Source organism: Lepidochelys kempii, chromosome 2 (assembly GCF_965140285.1).
Source record: "Lepidochelys kempii isolate rLepKem1 chromosome 2, rLepKem1.hap1, whole genome shotgun sequence".
NCBI lineage: Eukaryota > Metazoa > Chordata > Testudines > Cheloniidae > Lepidochelys > Lepidochelys kempii.
In genome coordinates, this window is record NC_136381.1 from 51943768 (window position 1) to 51967450 (window position 23683).

Below are 23683 nucleotides of genomic sequence, written 5' to 3' on the forward strand. Positions count from 1 at the left end.
TGTCAGCATAGTATCCCCTAAATAACCTGCAGTTTGTAGACAAGAAATACAAACACACATTCCCATAAGGAGCCTGCATGGTGGTGCAGCTTCCCTGCTTTGGGACCTGAGCTAACTAGCATGATTGCAGCTTAAGCAGACATACCCTGGGATTTCAGTACAAACAGACCCAGAATTTCACCCCAATGAAATTTTGCTTCTAGGTTGATGAGCAACAAAGGAATGACCCTGAGATGATTTTCATCCATTAATTCTTGGATAGTTGAATTGAGATATATAATAAGCAGGGCCCCACCCCATCAATTTCACAGCCATGAAAAATGGGTCACAGACCATGAAATAAACCCCTCCTTTTGAAATCTGATTTCCCCTGTGCTGCTAGGAGCACCCTACCTGGGGGGTGCCTAGCTGCAAGTCCTAGCCCAACCTGGTTTCCTGCAGCAACGAGAAGGTACCTGGAGGTGGATCTGATCCCTCCCTCTTGCCTCGAGAGCAGCCATCTAGGGGAAAGAGCAAGCCCCTTTCATCCCCAGCCTAGCCAGGATTAGCAAGTAGGCGGCCCAGACTGGGTGCTTCAGGCAGCATGGGGAGATCAGACCCACCTCCAGGATACCAACAGGTATAGCTGTTCTCAAGGGGCTCAGCACAAAAGTGATGTGGCAATCCCATGATTCTCCTCCCCCCACCCACAACAGGTGTGGGGCACCTTCCTCCCCCACCTTGTTTTTGGGTCAGGACCATCATGGTTACAACACCATGAAATTTCAGATTTAAACATCTGAAAATGGTAAATTTACCAATTTTCAAATCACATGGCCATGAATATGGTAAGGCCCTAATAATAGGCTTCCAGTCACATATGATTGTGAAGCCCTGTGTTAATAGCAACTGAAGATCTAAACAGGAGACAATGATATACACCTGATTCAGGTATCTATGTCACTATTCAGAGACTGGGAGGTATGGAAGTGGTCAGTGTGTAATGCTATTTACACTGATGTGTGGAAGACTGGTTTTGTTAGCTTTAGAGGGTCTTACTGCTTTAGTTGGGTTTTCATAGAATATCAGGGTTGGAAGGGACCCCAGAAGGTCATCTAGTCCAACCCCCTGCTCAAAGCAGGACCAATTCCCAGTTAAATCATCCCAGCCAGGCTTTGTCAAGCCCGACCTTAAAAACCTCTAAGGAAGGAGATTCTACCACCTACCTCCCTAGGTAACGCATTCCAGTGTTTCACCACCCTCTTAGTGAAAAAGTTTTTCCTAATATCCAATCTAAACCTCTCCCACTGCAACTTGAGACCATTACTCCTCGTTCTGTCATCTGCTACCATTGAGAACAGTCTAGAGCCATCCTCTTTGGAACCCCCTTTCAGGTAGTTGAAAGCAGCTATCAAATCCCCCCTCATTCTTCTCTTCTGCAGGCTAAACAATCCCAGCTCCCTCAGCCTCTCCTCATAAGTCATGTGTTCCAGTCCCCTAATCATTTTTGTTGCCCTTCGCTGAACTCTCTCCAATTTATCCACATCCTTCTTGAAGTGTGGGGCCCAAAACTGGACACAGTACTCCAGATGAGGCCTCACCAATGTCGAATAGAGGGGAACGATCTGCTCGCTATGCCCCTACTTATACATCCCAAAATGCCATTGGCCTTCTTGGCAACAAGGGCACACTGCTGACTCATATCCAGCTTCTCGTCCACTGTCACCCCTAGGTCCTTTTCCGCAGAACTGCTGCCTAGCCATTCGGTCCCTAGTCTGTAGCTGTGCATTGGGTTCTTCCGTCCTAAGTGCAGGACCCTGCACTTATCCTTATTGAACCTCATCAGATTTCTTTTGGCCCAATCCTCCAATTTGTCTAGGTCCTTCTGTATCCTATCCCTCCCCTCCAGCATATCTTTGTTCTGACCTAAGTTGAGCTGCAAGCTGTTGGAATTTTTACATGTACTTGCATAAGCTAGCAGCAGGATAATACTATGGTCAGTTATTTTCACAAGGGTCTATTAGATTTCAGAGACTAGGTACAGTCTTGAAGCATGGGTCTGGGAACATCTAGCTCTCAAGTACTACGGAACTTAAAATGGAGGGGCTTCCCTACTTGAATTCTCAAACCATATCCTCAAACAGTCAGAAGAGAAGAGCTGTCTAAGGACAACTATTGCTTTAGCTAGGACAGCGTTGTGAGCCCTGTCAAAATATTGTTCTTCTAGAAGTCACACAGTGAGACGATTGCTCTCAAAGCCTATGTTACTCCGTCACTACAGAGGTCAGTATTAGACAGACAGTTAACCTTCCTTTGGCAAAGAATAAACTAAGATTACACAATCCCCACTATATGCTCAGAAATGATTTAATAGCCACAGTCACTAACTGCAGATTAGTTACAACTTTACTAGGAATATGCTTGTATCTCAAAGTGATTGAAGAAACTTGTAGAACTGGACAGCAGTGTTGTGCAGCAGTCATTGAACAGATTCTTAACAGCAAGTTCTGATCCAACATGGAGATGGGAATTCCTCAGGCCCTCTCATAGACTCTTGTGCTGGTGACATTATTTATAGTGCATTCCTAGAAGGCAAGATGATTAATTAGGTTTCTATTACAGCAGAGTTCTAGGAGTCTAAGTGAACAGGGATATCTGTCATATCAGAGTCTAAGATGTTTATTTAGTATGTCACTCTGATATTTAATATCAGCACAAGAGTCAAGCATTTCTTGCCTCCTGGAACAGGTTCGAGTGATCCTGATATGAGCTTAAATTATCAGCTAGCACTAGTACACTTGAACAGCACGCTTCATGTCTGCCTCTAACTTTCTATCCAGCACTCAGATTGGTGTTTAGTACAAGAATACAAACTCTTGGGTTTTGGTCTCTTTAGGGTCTCTCCACTAGTTTTGTTACAAGTGGAACTTGCCTACTTTGTAGGTTATGGGTTGGGTTTAACCTTGTTTAAAATGGTGGGTGTACAGTCCCCCTTCATTTGTGAGAAGTGTAAGAAATAATTACGTGCCTTTTTGGAACCAGACACTGAAACACTAGGAGCCTCCACCCAAACACAGGTATATCACCACCTAAGAACAGATGGAGAATTTGCATAATCTAGGCTTTTGTTTGGTGGAGGTTTGCATCTCTGTGCATGGAAAGACACTGAAGTGGCAGAGAAGCAGAGAACAAGGATAGAGCCAGAACCTTAGAACCTAACCTTGAGAACCTCAAGAGACTGCATACTTTTGGACTAAGTACTGGCAGGAGAGGGGCTTGGAACGGAGCAAAGATACTGTGTGTTCAGGGAAACAGGACTTTGTGCACGGTAAATACCAGATGTCAAATCGACTCTTCCTCCTAAGCAAAGAGAGCCCACTAGACCAAGTTTTGCCTAGCTGCTCAGGCAAGAGGGGTAACCATATTTTTGTACCTCACTTGGTTCTTACATGCACCAGCAGCTTTCTTAATGAGCATTTCTGTTTCAGCTAGAGCATTTAGTGCTCACGAGGGTTTAAAAAAAAATTTGAACTCACCACCACAAGCTTAGCATCCACCAGTTTTCTCTTTATTGTCGTCTCTTTGCCATCCCACTTCTGCACATGAATCAAAGAGCCATTGTCCAAGGTGATAATGCTCTGCCAAGACAAAAGAAGCAGAGGGACTCTGGGTCAGATAGTCACAGCACACGGAAGATTTGCCTCTTCAAATCATTTAACAAATCCCATGTTCACAGGAGAGATTCAAGCTGACTTTCAGGAAGCTTCCTGGGAAGATCCAGGTTTCAGAAGCTTCTTTACCACTGCTTGCACAGCTTCTTAGAAGGCACAGATCCCACTGTACTGTGGCTGTGAGCCTTAACTAGCATAGGAGACATGTGCCACCACAATACATCCATTTTGTCAGCCCTCCTCCCCCCCGGCTGGAAGAAAAGTCAGGACACAGGTGGGGATTGGAGTTGGGCTAGTCCCCACTACCTTGTGGTTATCACTTGTGATTTGATGTAGTGCCCTATCAGATAATGCATTACATGGATGCATAGGGGCACCATCTGCTTTGGCCTGCCACAGAAGCTTCTCCAGTAGGTGCAGCTGCATGTTGAGATTTAAGAAAGCATGGCAAAAAAGGGGAGTAGAAATTCTAGCCTTATCTATAGGGGTTTTTCCTCCCTTTTCCATCCGGACTGATGTGAGGGTGAGTAGACATAGTAAGAGATGCCACTGCCAAGGCTACTACATAGCCCTCCCCTCACCCCAGAGGCACTTGTCTTCCCCATGTAATTCTGTCTGCCTCAGGCACCTTGTATTCAGTAAAAACGTCCCGTTGACATTTTGCAGCTAGTCATTTTGAGAGACAGTCCTATTCTACACCATGCAGCAGATAAGGAGCATTTACTGGTCAGCCTTTAGAGGGAAGATCTGGGCTTGTGCCCATTTTCTGCTTTACATAGAATGAAGGAGGGCTGGATGTAGTCAGTTTTTTAGTTGTCTTTTTAGTTGAGCGTTAGCAGTTGAGGTATTTCCTACCCAAAAAGGCAATAGCAACTTAAGTAGTCAAATTACTACTTTAAACAAACACTGAAAGCCAAGCCATTTATAGAAGGCATTTTTTAGAGTAAGCATTTTATTTACCATCCGTTAGTTCCAGTGACTAGTGAACACTTCAAAGAAAGGAAGTTGTTACACCTTATTGATCCAAGGGAGGCCTTCAGTTTGTGGGAGTACAATGGCCATGAGGATTGCCCCAGAGCCAGCCAGAAGTGCCAGGCATGACATCCCCAGTTCTTATGAGGCCAGGGCAGAGGGGAACCATGTCTAAAAAAAATAATCATGAAGCAAGGAAGGGCACAAACCCAGGAGTCCTTTGCAAGTCACCTTTAAAGATTAACCCTCACCTTGGTTTTCCTGTCATCTGCTGTGGTTTCTTCAAACTCTTCCCCCAGCTTGAAGGAGATCTCAATGTTTTTAAAGGAGCTCTCTGTTTTGATGGTTATTATGTCATCATTAGTACTGATAATCACACTCGGCTTGGCCAGGCTGCCAAGCTTCCTAGTAGCAAAACCCACTCCTTGAAAAGAAAAACAAATTAGCAGCTTGGATTTTACATACACACCCATGAGAGAAATTGGTAAATAGGTCTGAATGTACTAGAAGGCATCTCACGCTCAACCATGTAGGCTCTGCAGTTCTAAGAGGAGTACAAAAGAGATCAGCAGATACCATATAGACCTCTTCCCTCTGTATGTTGTAAGAAGGTAGCATTTTAATAGTCAACTTAGCAGTTGAAACAGTAAATTGAGTTGTACTAGTACGCTCTAAGAGACAGCTAGATACAAGCCATAGATGTGGCGTTTGTATCCTAATCCAAGCTTTCCTAAATAATAGTGGTGTTTGTTTGGGCCACATACTTAGTATCAGCCATTCAAGGAATTACGTTAGAGCCCTCATAACATTTCCTGCTTATGAGTAAGAATTAGTTTGTAGATGTACAAACTATCAATAGTTAAGAATGCAATATCGGTAAACAGCACCATGCAGATACAAAACTTCTAGCCTTCCCTTTACTAGGAAGGAAGAGCTATGACTATTCATTAGGAAAGAAATATTTGTAATGAAAGTGTTCTGTCACCCCAAATAATATCAAACAATCAAGACTACAGAGACATTCTATTCTGTTACCAAAGTGAATCATCTATAAATAAAGTAAACCAAACAAACCCCAAATACTATCTCAGTATTTTCTATTTTAAACGGGGGGGAGAGGGGAGGGAGAAAGATGAGCCTTGTTTAACTTATAATATATTCCTCACCCAATTCTTTCATATAGCTCCCAAAATTTTCACTAGAAATGAGTTTCCAGCTTCCTAAAAAGGACTCACACATGATAGAAAATGTAACTGGAAGGACGACTAAGCAAAGAGGAAACTAAAACCTTCTAAAACCAGAAATGTCTATGAAATATAGGTGCTCAATCACTTCATTTTAAAGATGCCCTAAATATGTGATACTCAGGGACAACCAATCAGAAGAGGCAATGTGAGGACTCCAATCACTTTCACTTTTATTTCATTTAGCACAGAAGGGCAATTAATAAAGGTCACTCATCCCAAATTAATCTGCTATTCAAAACTGAATGTTTTCAATGGAGAGACACAGTAAATATGAAGAATCAGCTTTCCCCAATTAGAGAGGGATCAGCTGAAACAGACCTGTCAGTTTGTGTAGATTCAAAGAATCCCTTCCTGATGTGCCTGTGAGGCCCTACACAGGGCTTGATTACTCCCTGTGGTGATGTTTCCTGGCTCCTACCAAGTACTGATCGTGCCCCTAGACTGAGCAAGTTCTGATTGCTCTCAAACCTGGCTCCTGCAACATCTATCTCCTCCCCTCACAAATACAGTGCTCAAATTGGGGGGCAGGGAGTGGTGATGTACTTCAACTTTTGGTCAACTTCCCCCTCCTGCCCCTGCCAGCTTCAGTGCCGAGGGCTGCACTGCCATGACCACAAAAGTCCCTCAATACCTGCATCAGTTAAGAATCCTCCCAATTCATTCCACCTGTAATCCCTAACCCCCACTAATCATTATGTGCCCCAGAGCTCCTGACAGTCCTGATTCCCTGATTTGTGTTCTAGGTCTGTTGGCTCAGCTGTTGCTGGGAGGGAAGGGAGGCAGAACCTGTGTTGTTGGTTTCTTTAAAATACAATATTATATGCTAGGTATCATGGAGACTTTAGGAATATAATCCACTGGTTTTTAGATTCCACTTACTTTATGGGGGCTTAAATAGTTGACCCCGTCCCTTTCAGATAGATGCAACTCTTGTTTTGGAAGGCTATTTTTTTTTCAAATTATCCCCGGTAGTGTAGGTGAAAGCCACGATCATTATCCTGCAAATATGTACTTAACTTTAGAAACACTGAAGCCAAAGAGAATACTTAATACTGCATACGTATTTGCAGAACCAGGGCCCGAGTTTGTGGATTCTTTCTGCCCTTGTGGTTTTTACCGTAAGCACCTTGAGTTTAACTTTGTTACAAGAAAAAATACAAATGAAATATTGGTAATTAGAGGGCCTGACATAATTTTCTCCCATTGGTCATCACCCTAGTATCACATGTTCAGAAAATCTTTAAAAATAAGCTGTTGGGGAGGGGGTGTTATGATGTATTGCTTGTTGGTTTCCTGCTGAAAGTTTGGGGTCCCCCCCCCGGATCATTGTCTAGTAAATCCATAGAGAATGTGTGATCAGTTCTTAGGAACCTGGAAACTTGTCTCCAGTGAAAAATCTGAAGATTATATGAAAGAATTAGGTGAGATATACTGTTTTCTTAATTAATAATCTTGTGATTCTTTCTCTCTTTTTATATAAACTGTAGTGGGTCTGGAATTTACTCTTGTGACTTAAAAAAACCTCAAACTTATACAGATTTTCAGGGGATGCTAGTTAATTCTACTCAATAGCGTTCCAGCTGTATTTCCTGGAGCATGTAGTTTGTGAAGGGCTCAGATACTACCTGAGATTATATAACATAGTTATTTAATTAGCTCTCATCAAGATCACTGTTCAAGATGAAAATTACACTACACTACTTATAGTCTTAAATTGCTATACTGGAGTGGGGAGGGAGGTAAAAAGGCATTGTAGAGTTCCCTCATTGTGTTTCAATAACTCCATATCTAATGTTCTTAGCTTACAAGTAAAAAGAGAAATCCTTGGTACCAAACACAAGTTAGGTTATGAGAGTTAAGTTGGATTTTTGTTTCTATTTTGTACATCCTCAGCAGTGATGAGGGTCAGACTATGCTTTCTGTGGCTGCTGTGCAACTCGACTGCATTCAGTGGGCTTGCAGAGGGGTCAATGACTGGAACTTACTAACCCATTGTGTGTAAACAGGATTGTATGAAGTCTAGCTCCCTGACTCATGTTTGTTCTGCTTCTGTTGGGTAAATAGGAGTCAAAAGAGGTAACAACTTCTTTTTGTCACTAATGTAAGTAGCAATGACTAAATCCACAGGCCACATCTATTGAGTAAAAAGGTGCTTTCATGTGGGGGCTCTTTAGACTACGAAGACTCCTTGAAGGATATGAAATACTAGGTAACTGACACACTCTAGAGTCAATTCTGTGCTCCATAGGTGAATCCGTATTCAAATCAATTACACAGGTGTCACTGAGGCAACCTATCCAGTGGCTTATATGGGGAGTCCTAAATGAAGCCTAACCTCTAAACAGGTGAGATGGAAAGGGGCAAGATTCCAAACTGGCTTCCATAATAATCCTGCTATTAAGATAGACTTGTAGACCCAAATAAAAAAGTATGTATGCATAAAGGCATACAGCTAAAGGTAAAATGGCAGCTGCTATGGTGTAGTAACACAATAATAACGAATACTGAGCTCTTGTATAGTAACTTTCATTGGTAGATCTTAAAGTGCTTTACAAGGGACATCAGTATCATTATCCCCATTTTATAGATGAGGAACTGAGGCACACAGAGGTTAAGTGACTTGCCCAAGGTCACCCAGCAGCCCAGTGGAAGAGCTGGGAAAAGAACCCAGGTCTCCTGAGTTCTGATCTAGTGCTAAACCCACTAGACAACACAGCCTCCCATAAATGGGCCTCCCTGATTTTCTCCTCTACCTACTCCTTCAGTGTTTGGTTTGACATGGGAGATAGGGAAACCTCTAACTCCCCAAAATGTGTGGATTCATCACATCTTTATAGATACCTGGAAATATTTTATCAAAAGGAAAATTTCACTCTCTGAAGTAAGAGATGACCAGATAAGGATTCTTTAAGCCTGCTGACTATCTGAGGAGTGGGGGGAAATGCACACCTATATTTATGATGCCTTTTTTGCCGGGGGGGACAAGCTCTTCATGTCCTTCTAATTGTCCCAGTCTCTGTTTCCAGGCCACCCTTTGTGCTCTCTCCTTCATTGCCAGACAGAACTCCTGTCTTTCCTTTGTTTTCAGAACAGAGTGAAATCTTAGATGGTATCTTGTGTGTCTTCTTCAGGAGTGGGCTTTGCCATGAGGAAACTGGGCAGCCTGGCAAAGCCTACTGTGATCATCAGTGCTGATGACGATATGCTAACAATCAAAACAGAGAGCCCTGTTAAAAATACAGAGATCTCCTTCAAGCTGGGCCAAGAGTTTGAGGAAACCACAACAGATAACAGGAAAACTAAAGTGAGGGGAGTGCTTGGTGTTACTGATCAGCTTGTGTTGTGTGGATTTTTTTTCTCTTTTGGGCGGAGGGAGGGATAGGATAATCTACTTGAAAGCACTACAGTCTGAAAACCATCAGATACAGCTGTATCATGGATCTGGAATTTTGATTAGGACAGAGCTGAGAACATGGTACGGTACACAGGGGGCAAATAGCCCTTTTAATTTGCAAGATACTGGGCAAAATAGCTCATCTTGCTGCTATGTCTTTCCAGAGTTGTAACCTTGGACAATGGTTCAATGATTCATGTGCAGAAATGGGATGACAAAGAGATCACAATAAAGAGAGAGGTGGTGGATGGGAATATGGTTGTGGTAAGTGAGACCGTTCCTGCAATCTGATCAATGAACACTGCTCTTAACACATCGTTGAATCCTCATCATAATCTCTTTATTTTGGATAATGTGGACCAGTGTTTTTTATTAACAAGTGAAAAGCCCTCATACTGTATCTTTGAACAGCATTGGAAATTGTTTTAGCCACTTTTAAGTACTGCTTAAAGACCATTGCTGTACAATGACTTCTTCTAAACTGAAATTTTGAGACCAGTGGATTACTAATGTAATTCAGTGCTAAGTGTGGTGACTTAGACTGCAGTCTACTTTACTGCTCTCTACCTTCAGGTGCATGCTTGACTTACAGAACAGCTTTGTTGAGACATTTCTCTCTTGTATTGCTATTGTAATTTCATTGAACTCCTCTTTGTCCTTCTAGGAATGTACCATGAAGTATGCCATCTGCACTAGAGTCTATGAGAAAGCATGAGGAAATTATCTGCAATTAACTGCAACCTGCTGCGGGGAACTGGCTCAGTTCCCCAAGATAAAGGCTACTGTCTTTTTCCCTCTGTTTGTTTGTAAAAGTTTTGAATAGTCATGTGCCTGCAATGTACCATACTTCAGCTTAGTTGCTACTTGTTTGAACTGTGGCTAGTGAATAAAATATTTCCAGGCTAATGACCTAGAGTATTTGTGTTGTGGTGATGCCTGATACCTTGGAAAGGTATGCTTATATTGCAATCAGGCCGCAACCTGGGCCCCTTCCATCTCCGTGCCCTAGAGCCCAGGGCAGCCTGAGCCCAAACATCAACACTGCAATTAAACACTCCCTTCACCCCAACCCACATCAGCTGGCAAAGGCCACCCACAGATGTCTAACTGGGGAGAAGATATACCTGAAGTGGCCTACTTGACCTGGATTAGGGCGGGAGTGCCCCAAAAAGCCAAACCATAGGCACAAGATAAGCTTCTCCCCGTTCTGGGGGGTTAACAAAAAGAAATGGGGGTGAGGGGGTCATCTATTTGAGGGACAGACCCCAAAATGCTTGGATGAGAGGGTCAAAAGAATATGGGATAGGGAACACCAAATGGAAAACCCAACTGCTCCAAGAAGAATGCTAGGAAGTTAGAGGTCTAGAATGCCCCACTGGAACTCTGTCCAGGTGGGAGAAGGAATAAAGTCAGAGCTTCCCGGGGATGTCTTAGAAATGTACCAACTTCCTAAACTATTTTAAAAAATCACTTATCTCCTCTTTTCTAGATCTTTATATTAGTGATGTCTCCCTCTCCTGAGATGGACACTCAGAGATTAACACAATGCTCAAGATGAGGGTGCTAACAATTTTATATAGTGGCATAAGAAGTTTCTTCCTTTAGTCCCATCTCAATACATTCTGGTTTTGAATTGCTGCACACTTTCAATGACACTTGTCTTGGAGTAATTGTTGTTGACTGAAAATTCTGTAGTGTGTGTAAGTAGCTCAAATTGATCCTTGCCGTATGAATTACCTTTCACTTACCAACAATGATTTTCACCTGCATTTGTGCTGCTCATCTCAACAAAGCTGTTCTGTAAGTCTGCAATTCCCCAAGAGCAAGGCAAACAATCTTCCTTAGTCTCACCTAATCAGTTTTCAAATTACTTGCAAATTCTCACATCTCTAAAACCCCCTGTTCAGGATCATTAACAAACATAAGACTGGTCTTCTTACAAGTGCAGCACTCCAGGAATGTGCACTACTTTACAATGTTCAAAACTACATAACCTTCCTCCTTTACCAGTTGCCAATTATTGGCCTTTCCCCTGAGACTAATTATATTCCACCATAGTCTCTTGAGAGAGACTTACAAAAAAGCTTTTTTCAAAAGACAAGTCAACTGTTTTTCTTCTACTTTAACTGGCACTCAATTCTACGGGGAAGACAACTTAACATTTCAAAACATGTTCTGGCTTGTTTCTTTGACTTTCATCTTTGGCTTTTAGAGCTCTGCCTTTAATTATTGTTGGGAATAATTAACTTTGCCAGATGTTGAAGTAAGGTTTGTTGGCCTATACCTTCCTAGGTGGCTCCAATGCCTCTCAATTTAGGTACAATGTTAGTCTCCTGCTATAGGAATGGACTGTGTGTGTGGCTTTTTATTAAAGAGACAAGGTGGGTGAGGTAATTCTTACTGGACTAACTTCTGCTGGTGAAAGAGACACGCACTGGAAACTCAAAAGCGTAAGAGTTCCAGTGGTGCATTCTAGACCTCTAAGAGGGATGAAGCAATAGCAGAAGAGCTGGAGAAAATCTCATTCCACGCCCCTTTCTGACACAGAGAAAGTGCATGACATAGGAGTTTCACTTAACCATCAGTAGTAGCTTGAATATTAAACAGATAATTATAGTATTGCCTTTGGCACTGTCTGGCCCACCTTCACCCCTAACCTTTTCCAGGAAGTCCTGCTCTTCAATGATGGAGCAATCTATTTGCTTCCTGTTTCTATCACTCAGAAACCTAGATTTCCCCTTCCTCTTAATACAAGATGTTGACTTTAGTAGAGACTGATAAGATCCATTTCAGAGTAACAGCCGTGTTAGTCTGTATTCGCAAAAAGAAAAGGAGTACTTGTGGCACCGTAGAGACTAACCAATTTATTTGAGCTCAGATAAATTGGTTAGGCTCTAAGGTGCCATAAGTACTCCTTTTCTTTTTGATAAGATCCAGTGGTGCAAGTAGAATTCATTTCTTACTGGTACGCCACACTAGTTAAAGCAGGGGCCTGGGAAAGGGCATGTGGCTCCTCACTTGACCCCAGCCCAGGGCTCTGCACTTTCCCCTTCCCTTCCCTTCCCTTCCCTCCCCATGATCCATCCCACGTTATTTGCAGGGGGGGCGCTCCCAGTGGGTAGACACAGCACAGTTGCTGTGTGGACTGCTAAGAGAAGAGAGCTTGCTCTCTGGAACAAGAGCCAGTTCACAGTCAAACCTGCTTAGGGAATTGCCAGCGGAAGAGCTTCAAACCAACTCCCTCTGACAGCAGAGAATATTTTTGTCAAACATGCTGGCAACCGAGCCCCATGCTGGTAGCTGCTCTGGCGTGGCTGTACAGCCCCCAGCCCTTCCACACAGCTGTGTCTCCTGAGTCCTGGCCAAGGTCTGTAAAGCAGCCCCGCCGGAGGACAGGGCTGGGTGCGGGAGGCTAGGATGGTACAGCCCTGCCGGCGTGGGGTTCTGCTCCTTTCGCCGCTGCAGTTCCTGGGAGAGCCCTGAACCACATGTCTCTCCCAGGAACCGTCACGGCAAAAGGAGCCCTGGCAGCCCTACACCAGCAGCTCCTCTGCCATGGCTGTACCGTCCCAGGCAGGGCTGCCGTACAGACCCCGGACAGGAGACACAGGCATGCAGCTCTGTGGAAGGACTCGGGGAGGTACAGCCGTGCTGGAGGAGCTGCTGCTGTGGGGCCGCCTGATAGCCCGACATTCTGCTCCTCCTGTGTCTTTCTGCTATGCCATACTGGCTCTAAACAGCTTACTGGTACAGCGGACTGGACCAGACCAGACCGCCCTACTTACACCACTGATAAAATCTAACATAGCTCCCCCTTTTACTTTGTCCTTGAAATCTACCATGGTGAATATAGCTAAAGCGTCCCTGCAGCTGGCTCATCATCAGTTGCCATAACCTCTGGGAGCTTTTTTGCAGCCAATACAAGCTACAGCAGCCTGTAGACTGCTCAAACCTGTGCTAGGGACCAGGCCAGTGCCTGATGGCCCGAGGATCAGCAAAATGTGAAGGTGAGTTAGTCACCTTTCCTTCCAGCCCTTTTCTGGATGTACACCAAGTACAGCTTTGCCACTTCAGACAAGCAGAGGAGCAAAGGACAGACTCAGCACCTTCTCTCTGAAGGCAGATGCATTTCCAGTCCCCTGTCAAAATAATAATGTCTCACCCAGTTCTTTCATGTATTCCTCAAAGTTTTCACTGGAGATGAGTTTCCAAGTTCCCAGGAAGAGCTCAGGAGTTGTGGGAGTTTGCTGGGCATTGACAAGAAGAGCTGCTGCTACCGTGGAGAAAAAAGAAGGCGTGAGATATGTGAACCCTGACAACTTCTCTTTAAAAATGGCTTGAATACGTAATACTCAAGGCCAACTAGTGACAGACAGTGTAGGGATAAAACAATGCTAGGAATCAGATTCCAGTCACCAGCATTTTTATTTCCTTAGCCACGATATTGAAAGCAGAGCTAATTACAGTAAATGCCCTACAGTTTGGTAGTCCCTGACTCTAATACCCATCAAAAATGTAAGTCTTATGCTAGACGGCCATATTTAAAAGTGGGGACCAAAATGAGCAAGATAAAAAATTACCTAATCTAAATAACAATGCCATTGGCAGCTATCGATCCTTCTGAGCAATCAGCCAATTGTTTTTTTAACCATGACTTACTTATTTGGAAATAAAGCTCGACAGCTCTCTGTCCTTTCAACAACACAGCAAGCAAACATGCTAAAATCCAGTCAGGAATCACAAGTCTCTTCAGCCTTGCCAGCAACTCGTATGGTGGCAGTGTTGCAACCTGACAGACATCTGCCAGTCCCATAATTATTGTATCCACGGAATACTATGCGGCAGCTTGGATCTCTAGTTACCATTGTGGTAAGCTGGACTCAAGTATCCACTATGGCCTTTGTGTCATCTGGTGTGACCCAGACAACTTACATCGCCCCACCCTTCCACTCCCAGCTCCCATTGCTGCCCCAGCAATTGGGTGTGAGGGCAGAGCCAGGGCTGCACTGTTGCGCACAGTCAACCACCAAGACAGCTTATGTCACAATTTCATCTCAAAGCCACATCCAAAATGCCAGATAATGTGACCACTTTTTTGAAACCATTGAGCCTCCCAGACAGTACCTCAGACACAACCTTTCTAAGGAATGGCAGCAACAGGAGGTTCAGGACTATATTTTGCATTGATGTAGCATTTCTTGACAGATAGACAACTCATATCCACATCCTCTAGTGTCTCTGGATCAGCTCTTGCATGCCCCACAGACAACCATATGAACCAAAAGATCCTTCTTTGTTACAACAGGATATATTGAAGTCATGGGCGATTTAACTTACATCTTTACTGTTAAGCTACTTGAGCTCCCCATCCTGCCCCTGTGGAGCTCAAGGACAAACAGCGTGCCATCTGATGATGGACTGCCCTCTTTATCATCTTGATGGTAGATGGATGTGCCTGATGTCTCTAGATAATGCTGCTGTGATAGAGCGGCTACATCACTTACCCAACCTCTAATTCATTGTTTGTGCGGCCAGAAGCCATACGCCAGACGTAACAGTGGATCCAGTTTCTACCATCCCAGGCAATTTACAAAGTTTAAAATGTTTTCTAATGAAATCAATTCCTTTGCTCCTGTCTCACCCAAACTTGGTGTGTGTCTGAGAGAGAGAGAGAATGCACAGCACTAATGGGCCTATGCAAAGTTTCTGGTAGTGTCTGGTTCAAATCTTCATTTTCTGGCTTTCTTTTCCAACTGTTATGTTTTTAATCAAACAATTATTTCAATAGCCTCTTTTCTGTACTTGCAGTGATATTACTGACACACACATGCTCCAGAGACACTTCTAGACTTTGCAAAAGTGGACATACATTTTCCCCTCTTACATATCTTTTGTTGTGAGTAGTTTGTTACAATAAACCATGTTCATTTCTTAAATGCAGATACATTAATACCCGTGGGAAATTCTCACCAAGTTTTAAAGCCTGCTTGCTGAACTACACTCTCATTAGGGCTCTGAAGTGAGAGAATAGGGCCTTGTCTGATCCCCATTAAAGATTTCACACCCCAAGAAGGGAAGGGTTTATAGTCAATTATACTTTGGTTTCTCATTATGGGCTTGACCCAAAACCCACTGAAGACAAAGAAAGACTCACATTGACTTAAATGGGCCCTTTATAAATTGGGCTAGAGAATGCCTTTGTCTGTGAAGCATTCCTTTCCAACAAGACGGTACAGGAAAATTGGATTCCCTAGAAAGACCCACTGTGAACATCAGCAAGGACTGGCTCACTGAGGAGAATGGTGTTTCAAAGATGTTCTCAGTCTGGACAGTCTGTCCTTCAAACCGGTATAAGAGTTGAAGAAACCAGACTACAAAACTAGAAAAACAACCTGGGGACTAAAGTTTTCCTGATCCGCTGGAAAGGGGGATGGGAGCATTTTTAAAAGCAGCAGTAATAAATCTCCAATACAGCAGAAGGGACTGTTCTGCTGAAATCCAAAAGCAGCTGTGGGGTGAGGGATGAATCACCTCTAATCTGCAAGGCCCTGTGCCACACTGTCACATACTTAACAGTGGGGGACAATTCAGCGAGATAGTTAAGGGAGAAAAGATTACTTCAGCTGGGAAGAAGTTGGGACTTGCTGGGGGATGAGTCTGGATATACTCAGTGGTGAGCTGGAGCCGGTTCGCACCAGTTTGCTGAAACCGGTTGTTAAATTTCGAAGCCCTTTTAGAACCGGTTGTTCCGCGAGGGACAACCGGTTCTACAAGGGCTTCTAAATTTAACAAGCGGCCAAAAGTGGCGCCCTAGGCGACGACTCTGTGGGTACTCCGGGGCTGGAGCACCCACGGGGAAAATTTGGTGGGTGCAGAGCCTCCATCGGCAGCTCCCCGCGCCCGGCCCCAGCTCACCTCCACTCCACCTCCTCCCCTGAACGTGCTGCCCCACTCTGCTTCTCTGCCCCCCCCCCTTCCAGGCTTCCCGCGAATCAGCTGTTCGCGCAGGAAGCTGGGGCAGGCTGAGAAGCAGGCGGCAGCTTCGTGCTCAGGCCCAGGGAGGCAGAGGCGAGCTGGGCGGGGGGGCGCGAGAAGGGCTGTCCGCGCCACAGCAGGTAACCCGTGGGGCGCGCAGGGGAACCGCTCCCCGCCCCAGCTCACCTCCGCCTCCCTGGGCCTGAGCGCGAAGCCACTGCCTGCTTCTCAGCCCTTCCAGGCTTCCCGTATGAACAGTTGATTCGTGGGAAGCCGGGGGGGGGGGCATTCAGGGGAGGAGGCGGAGCCGACATGAGCTGGGGTCAGGAGCGGGGAGCTGCCGGTGGGGTCTCTGCACCCACCAAATTTTCCCCGTGGGTGCTCCAGCCCTGGAGCACCCAGGGAGTCGGCGCCTAAGGCGCCACTTTTGATGTGATCTGTGGGGGGAGCAGCTGCTCCCCCTGCTCCCCCCCCCAGCTACGCTCCCCACTAGGAGCCAGAGGGACCTCCCGGATGCTTCATGGGAGCTGCCCCAGGTAAGCACCGCTGGGACTCCCCACTTCGCCCCCCAGCAGGTCCCTCTGGCTCTTAGGGGCAGGGTGGACACCCAGTATGGTGGCCCACAAGATCCTCCTGCCCAGTTCTGGGGCAGTCAGGGGACAGGAGAGGGGCTTGGATGGGGTAGGGGTCCCAGGGTGGGGCATCAAGGAACGCGGGAGGTTGGATGGGGCAGGAGTCCCTGAGGGGCGGGGGTGGGCAACGACCCCCTCGTGGGGTGAGGAGGGAACCAGTTGTTAAGATTTTGGCAGCTCATCACTGGATATACTGGGGAGTCAATGAAAGAAGTGAACTAAACTGGGAAGAGGAAACAAGAGTCATAGATTAGATCACACTATGGAAGTGAGTCTGAAGAAGAGCTGCACTGGTGCTAGACACCAGATTACCACAATACCAGGGAAAGAGAATTGGGCCAGACAACTGGAGGTTGGGAAGGAATTCTTAGATATGGGAATTGGCTCCTTTGACTGTGCATTATGATAGTAATTTAGGATCAAAAATAATTAGGAAATATACCATTAATATAATATCTCATTAATGTCCACACTACAGTTAATAGGTTCAAATCTCCAGTCAGTTACACCCATGCAAACTTAAAGTCAGTTGGGCTGCACGGGTGTAATTGATAGAATTTGCCCCAATAACTTTAATTACATATTACATTTACTGAGTCTTCTATCTGATGATGCAACCTTTCAACTGCCAGGAACACTGGAAATAGAAGAGTTGATATAGGCTTCCAGAATTAAAATGTACATGGAAATATAGCGTACTTGAGTCCAGGAGAAGAAACTGAAAAACCAGCATTTGCAGACACAGCTATCATTGATGGGGTAATTCGTTGGGACATAGTGACCTTTTAATAACAATTAGTGAAAATGGGCTATGGTATTAAAATAAAAAGCCTCCATTTTCACGATTAGGAGAAATAAATGATATGCAAACTGATTGCAGTTTCATGGGTATCATCTATGCTTTATGCACTGCAACTCCCATGTGGTAATATAGCTGAAGTATTCCATACCAGCACTCCACAGGGGATGGAACAGGTACATGGTGGAGCAGGTATCAAAGGCCAGGCTTCTGCTCAGGATCAGTGTTCACCCAGTCATAAGCAGGGTTCTTTACTGCCACATCATCTGTTGAGAAAGAAAACCAAGATATCAAACACAGAACATGCTGTATTTCTCGGGACCACATTGTGAGCCTCTTACTCACACTGCTGAACGATTACTTACAAAGGGTGTCTCACTGACATCAATGGAAGCATTTGCATGAGTAGTATCTGCTCCCACCAGAAGGTGTTCACAATGTGGCCCTCTGTAGCTCTGGTCCTTCACTAAAATGGGAACAATACATACCTTCCTCACAGTGACCGAGTAGCTAAATTCACTCCTCTTGGTAATGTGCTTTCAAATCCGCAGATGGACGCTGCAATCTAGAATTCTTATGTTCCAGCAGATCAGTTCTAAACACACCTTACTTAAAACTGCTGCTGCTGTTTTTCTGCACAACTCTCCAGAACCACACATCTTACCTACACAGGGGTCCACACAACCCCCTAAGCAGGGTTAAATCACCTTTGAGACACAAAAACCAAATATTAGTAGCACAGAGTTTTATGTTCAGAGTTATCCAGTGGGCTAAACACGTGCACTGTGTGTATTTAGACTCGGCTCATGAACAAAAAACATTCAACATCTAAATGTTTCCATCCCTGCAGCTTGCTGACATTTGGTACATTCCTCTGACCTATTAAGTGCTGATTTGCCAGCTCCAGCGGTAGGTGGTGCTAGAGAACACTGACCCCAAAGGACTGGAGCAGAAAAGATACAGCAGAACATTCACACAGGAGATATGTCTGTTCCACGAGTTCTGGGGTGAAGTTCACACCACTGAATAAGCATCAAATTTTACAAACCAGGTGCCGCAACCGATTCTTAAATTTGCTGATGTTATGGATGCAGCTGCTCAGTTATTGCTCTAACCTGCTGCTCTGTTCCAGTGAGCTACCAGGGGGACTCTATTTAATGAACATCCTGAAGTTCACTAAAGCACAGAAGTCTCATCGATTGCAGTTCCATGCTAGGTAGTACATTGAAAGCCTATAGTTACACTATCGCACAGAACCTACTCACCTCCACATAGGTTGATTATATAGAATGGGCTGAGTTTATTCTGATAACGGTGGTGGCTGCAATTCTTCTGTAGGACCTGATGTTGGTTTGGACCCCTGTAATTCAAATAACAAATGAACTGACCAAGTGTCTTGCTTCCCCGCCCCCCAAGACAGTTCCATTTTTCAACGGTCTTGACTCTGTTCTGGAAATTTGACATCTTAAAATGGGACAACTGAGAGTGTCCCATTTTATGCACAGCATCTCTCCTCACTCCTTGACCTAGCAGAGGGCACTGCTACAAGCTGCGGGAAGCCATACTCCCTATCCCCCGCCTACTGGGAGAGCAGCTACAGCAGGCAGAGGACCATGGCAATGCCACCAGATCACCCCCACCAATTAACCATCACCAAACCCCAGCGAGCAGCACCACCACCAGGCCAGCATTAGCAGCAGAACCGCCACCCAGGCTGCCGGAGTGGAACCCAGCTGCTGGTAGCACCAACCCCTAAGGTGAGGGAAGAGGATGAGTGTGAGAAACTAGCTTCTCAAAGGGGTGGGGAGTAGGGTTGCCACTTCTGAGATCCAAAAAAAAGGGGACATCTAGGATTCTTCTGAGCCCATAAAACTGGACACCGGGCAGTGTGTACTGAGCACCTTTGCAGATTTCCCAGGCAACTACCTCAAAACAGGGAGGATCCTGGGAAACCTGGACTGGTGGCAACCCTCGTGGGGAGTAATGACAGTTTTACCTTTTCTGTGTTGGGTTTTTTCCCCACAATTTTGTGAACGTGGTCACCTTAACAACAAATAAATAAATAATAATAAAGCTGTCTATAGTGCTGCCCCCTAGTGGTGACTTTATCTCAAATGTTAGCAGTCTGTGCTCTTTGAACAGAAGGGAAGGAGCTCATTCCTAGCCTCCGGTTTCACCCTGAATGTCATGTCTTGTTGTCTGTGGAATCAATGGCAAGGTTCCTCCGAAGTGATTATCCATCATTTGCACTCCGCAAGGAACAAATTGCTTCGGGAGAAGCTAATTTGTAGGGATGACTCCTTAAGAACCTTCAGCCTGAGGTGAGATCCAGTGGGGGTGGATTACGACTGATAGAACTGGCAGCTCTGTTTATGTAATGCTTCTGCAAAAAGACCTGTTGTTCAAGGGTGGAATCAGGACAGCTTTGTTCTTGGAAAACTCCTTGTTACTGGAGAGGCATAGAGAACAGGAAAACTGGGTCACGCTTGTTGGCCTGTGGGCTGAAGCTCTTGATGCAGGGATGGCAAACAAATAGTGAAGTGCTGGGAAAAAGGGCGTGTTCCTGAGGCACAGACACTAAAGCTCTGATCCTTCAAACTCTTATGCATGTGGGTAATTTTACTGGCAGGACTTGGGCCTAAGTCAGGAGAGGAGCCACAACCCCCTCCAGCACAAATGCATTGGCTTTATTCTTTTGGAATCATTCAAAGAATTTAAAGAACTATTCCACATATAAAAATGTATGCAACTCCGTTCATTTCAGTGAGACTGTATTATTGAGGTCTGCTCGGGCCTAATTTTAAAGGATCCTAGATCTGAACCCAACCCGGACAGAGCTGTCCTGAATCCGATCCAAGGGCATTGAGTCCCTTTCAAATCCACCCCAACTTGGACCCAACACTTTCCTCTAGACCCATATCAGAGCTGCCACCTCATCCTTGGGGCTTGGCCTCTGTGGGCTTCCTCTTCCCCACCCCCTGTGCCCACAATCCATCTCTAGTCCTAGTCCTAGTCCTGCCAGCTGCCACCGCCTCTCTGCACCGTATGTGCTGCGGAGAGAGAGGTACTGCAACTCGTCAGCATACTCGGTCCTCAACGCACGCAGCACAGCAAGGCGGCAACTGGCAGGACCTGGACAGGCAGCCACCACCACACCGATCCCACAGGCAGGAGGAGGTGATCAGAGATGACCTGAGCCCAATAGGGTCAGGTTATTTTCTGATCCTTTCCAATACATGAAGTCAGGTCACATCAGGTTTGGGTCAGATTGGAAGGCTCTACTCTATTAGCTTGGCAAGCTATAGAAGTGTAAAAAGAGACAGATTTCCTCAGGTATCTGTCAGAGGTAGGTAAGAACCACCCAGGAGATGGCTACGTGCTATGTTAGCGTTTCATACCCTGCGTCCCTAATACAGACAGAGTCATGGTGTCCAGAACAATATGACTACCATATTTCCTCAAGTAGATACAATGGGTAGAAAGAATAGTAAATATGGCAGGTGACCAGCTTGGCTTAACAGTGAAATCCTTGCTGATCTTAAACACAAAAAAGAAGCTTACAAGAAGTGGAAGATTTGACAAATGACCAGGGAGGAGTATACAAATATTGCTCAGGCATGCAGGAGTGAAATCAGGAAGGCCAAATCACAATTGGAGTTGCAGCTAGCAAGAGATGTTAAGAGTAACAAGAAGGGTTTCTTCAGGTATGTTGGCAACAAGAAGAAAGTCAACGAAAGTGTGGGCCGCTTACTGAATGAGGGAGGCAACCTAGTGACAGAGGATGTGGAAAAAGCTAATGTACTCAATGCTTTTTTTGCCTCTGTCTTCACGAACAAGGTCAGCTCCCAGACTACTGCACTGGGCAGCACAGCATGGGTAGGAGGTGACCAGCCCTCTGTGGAGAAAGAAGTGGTTGGGGACTATTTAGAAAAGCTGGACGAGCACAAGTCCATGGGGCCAGATGCGCTGCATCCGAGAGTGCTAAAGGAGTTGGCGGATGGGATTGCAGAGCCATTGGCCATTATCTTTGAAAACTCACGGCGATCGGGGGAGGTCCCAGATGACTGGAAAAAGGCTAATGTAGTGCCCACCTTTAAAAAAGGGAAGAAGGAGGATCGTGGGGAACTACAGGCCAGTCAGCCTCACCTTAGTCCCTGGAAAAATCATGGAGCAGGTCCTCAAGGAATCAATTGTGAAGCACTTAGAGGAAAGGAAAGTGATCAGGAACAGTCAGCATGGATTCACCAAGGGCAAGTCATGCCTGACTAATCTAATTGCCTTCTATGACAAGATAACTGATTCTGTGGATGAGGGGAAAGCAATGGATGTGTTATTCCTTGACTTTAGCAAAGCTTTTGATATGGTCTCCCACAGTATTCTTGCCAGCAAGTTAAAGAAGTATGGGCTGGATGAATGGACTGTAAGGTCAATAGAAAGCTGGCTACATTGTTGGGCTCAACGGGTAGTGATGAATGGCTTCATGTGTAGTTGGCAGCCGGTATCAAGCGGAGTGCCCCAAGGGGCCGGTTTTGTTCAATATCTTTATAATTGATCTGGAGGATGGCGTGGATTGCACCCTCATCAAGTTTGCAGATGACACTAAACTGGGAGGAGAGGTCGATACGCTGGAGGGTAGGGATAGGATACAGAGGAACCTAGACAAATTAGAGGATTGGACCAAAAGAAATCTGATGAGGTTCAAAAAGGACATGTGCAGAGTCCTGCACTTAGGATGGAGGAATCCCATGCACCACTACAGACTGGGCACCGAGTGGCTAGGTAGCAGTTCTGCAGAAAAGGACCTAGGGGTTACAGTGGACGAGAAGCTGGATATGAGTCAACAGTGTGCCCTTGTTGCCAAGAAGGCCAATGGCATTTTAGGCTGTATAAGTAGGGGCATTGCCAGCAGATCGAGGGATGTGATCGTTCCCCTCTATTCGACATTGGTGAGGCCTCATCTGAAGTACTGTGTCCAGTTTTGGGCCCCACACTACAAGAAGAATGTGGAAAAATTGGAAAACCTCCAGCAGAGGGCAACAAAAATGATTAGGGGACTGGAACACATGATTTATGAGGGGAGGCTGAGGGAGTTGGGATTGTTTAGTCTGCGGAAGAGAAGAATGAGGGGGGATTTGATAGCTGCTTTCAACTACCTGAAAGGGGGTTCCAAAGAGGTCTAGAAGGTCTAGACTGTTCTCAGTGGTAGCAGATGACAGAACGAGGAGTAATGGTCTCAAGTTGCAGTGGGTGAGGTTTAGGTTAGATATTAGGAAAAACTTTTTCACTAGTAGGGTGGTGAAGGACTGGAATGCGTTACCAAGGGAGGTGGTGGAATCTCCTTCCTTAGAAGTTTTTAAGGTCAGGCTTGACAAAGCCCTGGCTGGGATGATTTAATTGGGGACTGGTCCTGCTTTGAGAAGGGGGTTGGACTAGATGACCTCCTGAGGTCCCTTTCAACCCTGATATTCTATGATTCTATGAATTTCTGAGTGTCCACATGTCCCTTTAAGACTATCACAGTTCTTCATTTGAGAAAACCATTCTCTCCCTTACATATTATAGGCAGGCTGGTAGCACCACCTATTATTAACATTACCTGAGTCATCCCATTATCAAGTAAGTCCCATTTTTAGTTGCTTATTACTGTCTGGGCTGAAATTTTCCATGGTAGATGTCCACTCAGGCTGAATTTGTTTTTGGAAAATTTCAGCCAAAACCATTCAGATATTTCGGATGAAGTTACAGAAAAAATTATGTTGCTTTACCCAACTTAAAAAATTCTAGCAACCTTTTCTTTGACAAGTTTTACTGCCCCGGGCACTGAACCAGAAATGTGCATGTGGTGTGGGGAGGGAGTGGATGGCCTTTGTCCTGAGAATGTGTCACTTTTTGCCATCTCTGTGAAAATCCACCCAACTTTGGCCAGGTTATAAATCTTTGACAATCACAGTTCACACGTGCTCTGTAGAGATTTTCGAGACATTCAGAGCTAAATTCCTCAATGATTCCATTCC

The 23683-nt window shown here is 45.1% G+C and overlaps 2 protein-coding genes across 2 annotated transcripts; one reads left to right on the plus strand and one right to left on the minus strand.

Annotated features, from left to right (window-relative positions):
* Positions 1-2513: 2513 nt before the first annotated feature.
* LOC140905884 (fatty acid-binding protein, adipocyte) lies at positions 2514-5861 on the minus strand. Its single transcript, XM_073329376.1, has 4 exons — positions 5789-5861; positions 4874-5046; positions 3516-3617; positions 2514-2564 (listed from the first exon to the last, which is right to left on the minus strand). The coding sequence occupies exons 1-4, from the start codon at positions 5859-5861 to the stop codon at positions 2514-2516; spliced, it is 399 nt and encodes a 132-aa protein (XP_073185477.1).
* A 1356-nt stretch (positions 5862-7217) lies between these two features.
* Positions 7218-9978, plus strand: LOC140905885 (myelin P2 protein). The gene is made up of 4 exons (XM_073329377.1): positions 7218-7290; positions 9001-9189; positions 9430-9527; positions 9928-9978. Exons 1-4 carry the CDS (start codon positions 7218-7220, stop codon positions 9976-9978), a joined length of 411 nt encoding a protein of 136 aa, XP_073185478.1.
* Positions 9979-23683: the final 13705 nt, after the last annotated feature.

What these genes read in the sequence shown, in the direction of transcription:
- LOC140905884 (XM_073329376.1), bottom strand. Translation starts at nt 5,861, where the DNA reads ATGTGTGAGTCCTTTTTAGGAAGCTGGAAACTCATTTCTAGTGAAAAT. An exon ending in CAGATGACAGGAAAACCAAG is followed by an intron (nt 3,618 to 4,873) that starts GTGAGGGTTAAT and finishes TTGTCTTGGCAG; the next exon opens with AGCATTATCACCTTGGACAA. An exon ending in TGGATGCTAAGCTTGTGGTG is followed by an intron (nt 2,565 to 3,515) that starts GTGAGTTCAAAT and finishes CTTGCCTTCTAG; the next exon opens with GAATGCACTATAAATAATGT.
- LOC140905885 (XM_073329377.1), top strand. Translation starts at nt 7,218, where the DNA reads ATGTGTGATCAGTTCTTAGGAACCTGGAAACTTGTCTCCAGTGAAAAA. An exon ending in AGATTATATGAAAGAATTAG is followed by an intron (nt 7,291 to 9,000) that starts GTGAGATATACT and finishes TGTCTTCTTCAG; the next exon opens with GAGTGGGCTTTGCCATGAGG. An exon ending in TGGATGGGAATATGGTTGTG is followed by an intron (nt 9,528 to 9,927) that starts GTAAGTGAGACC and finishes TTGTCCTTCTAG; the next exon opens with GAATGTACCATGAAGTATGC.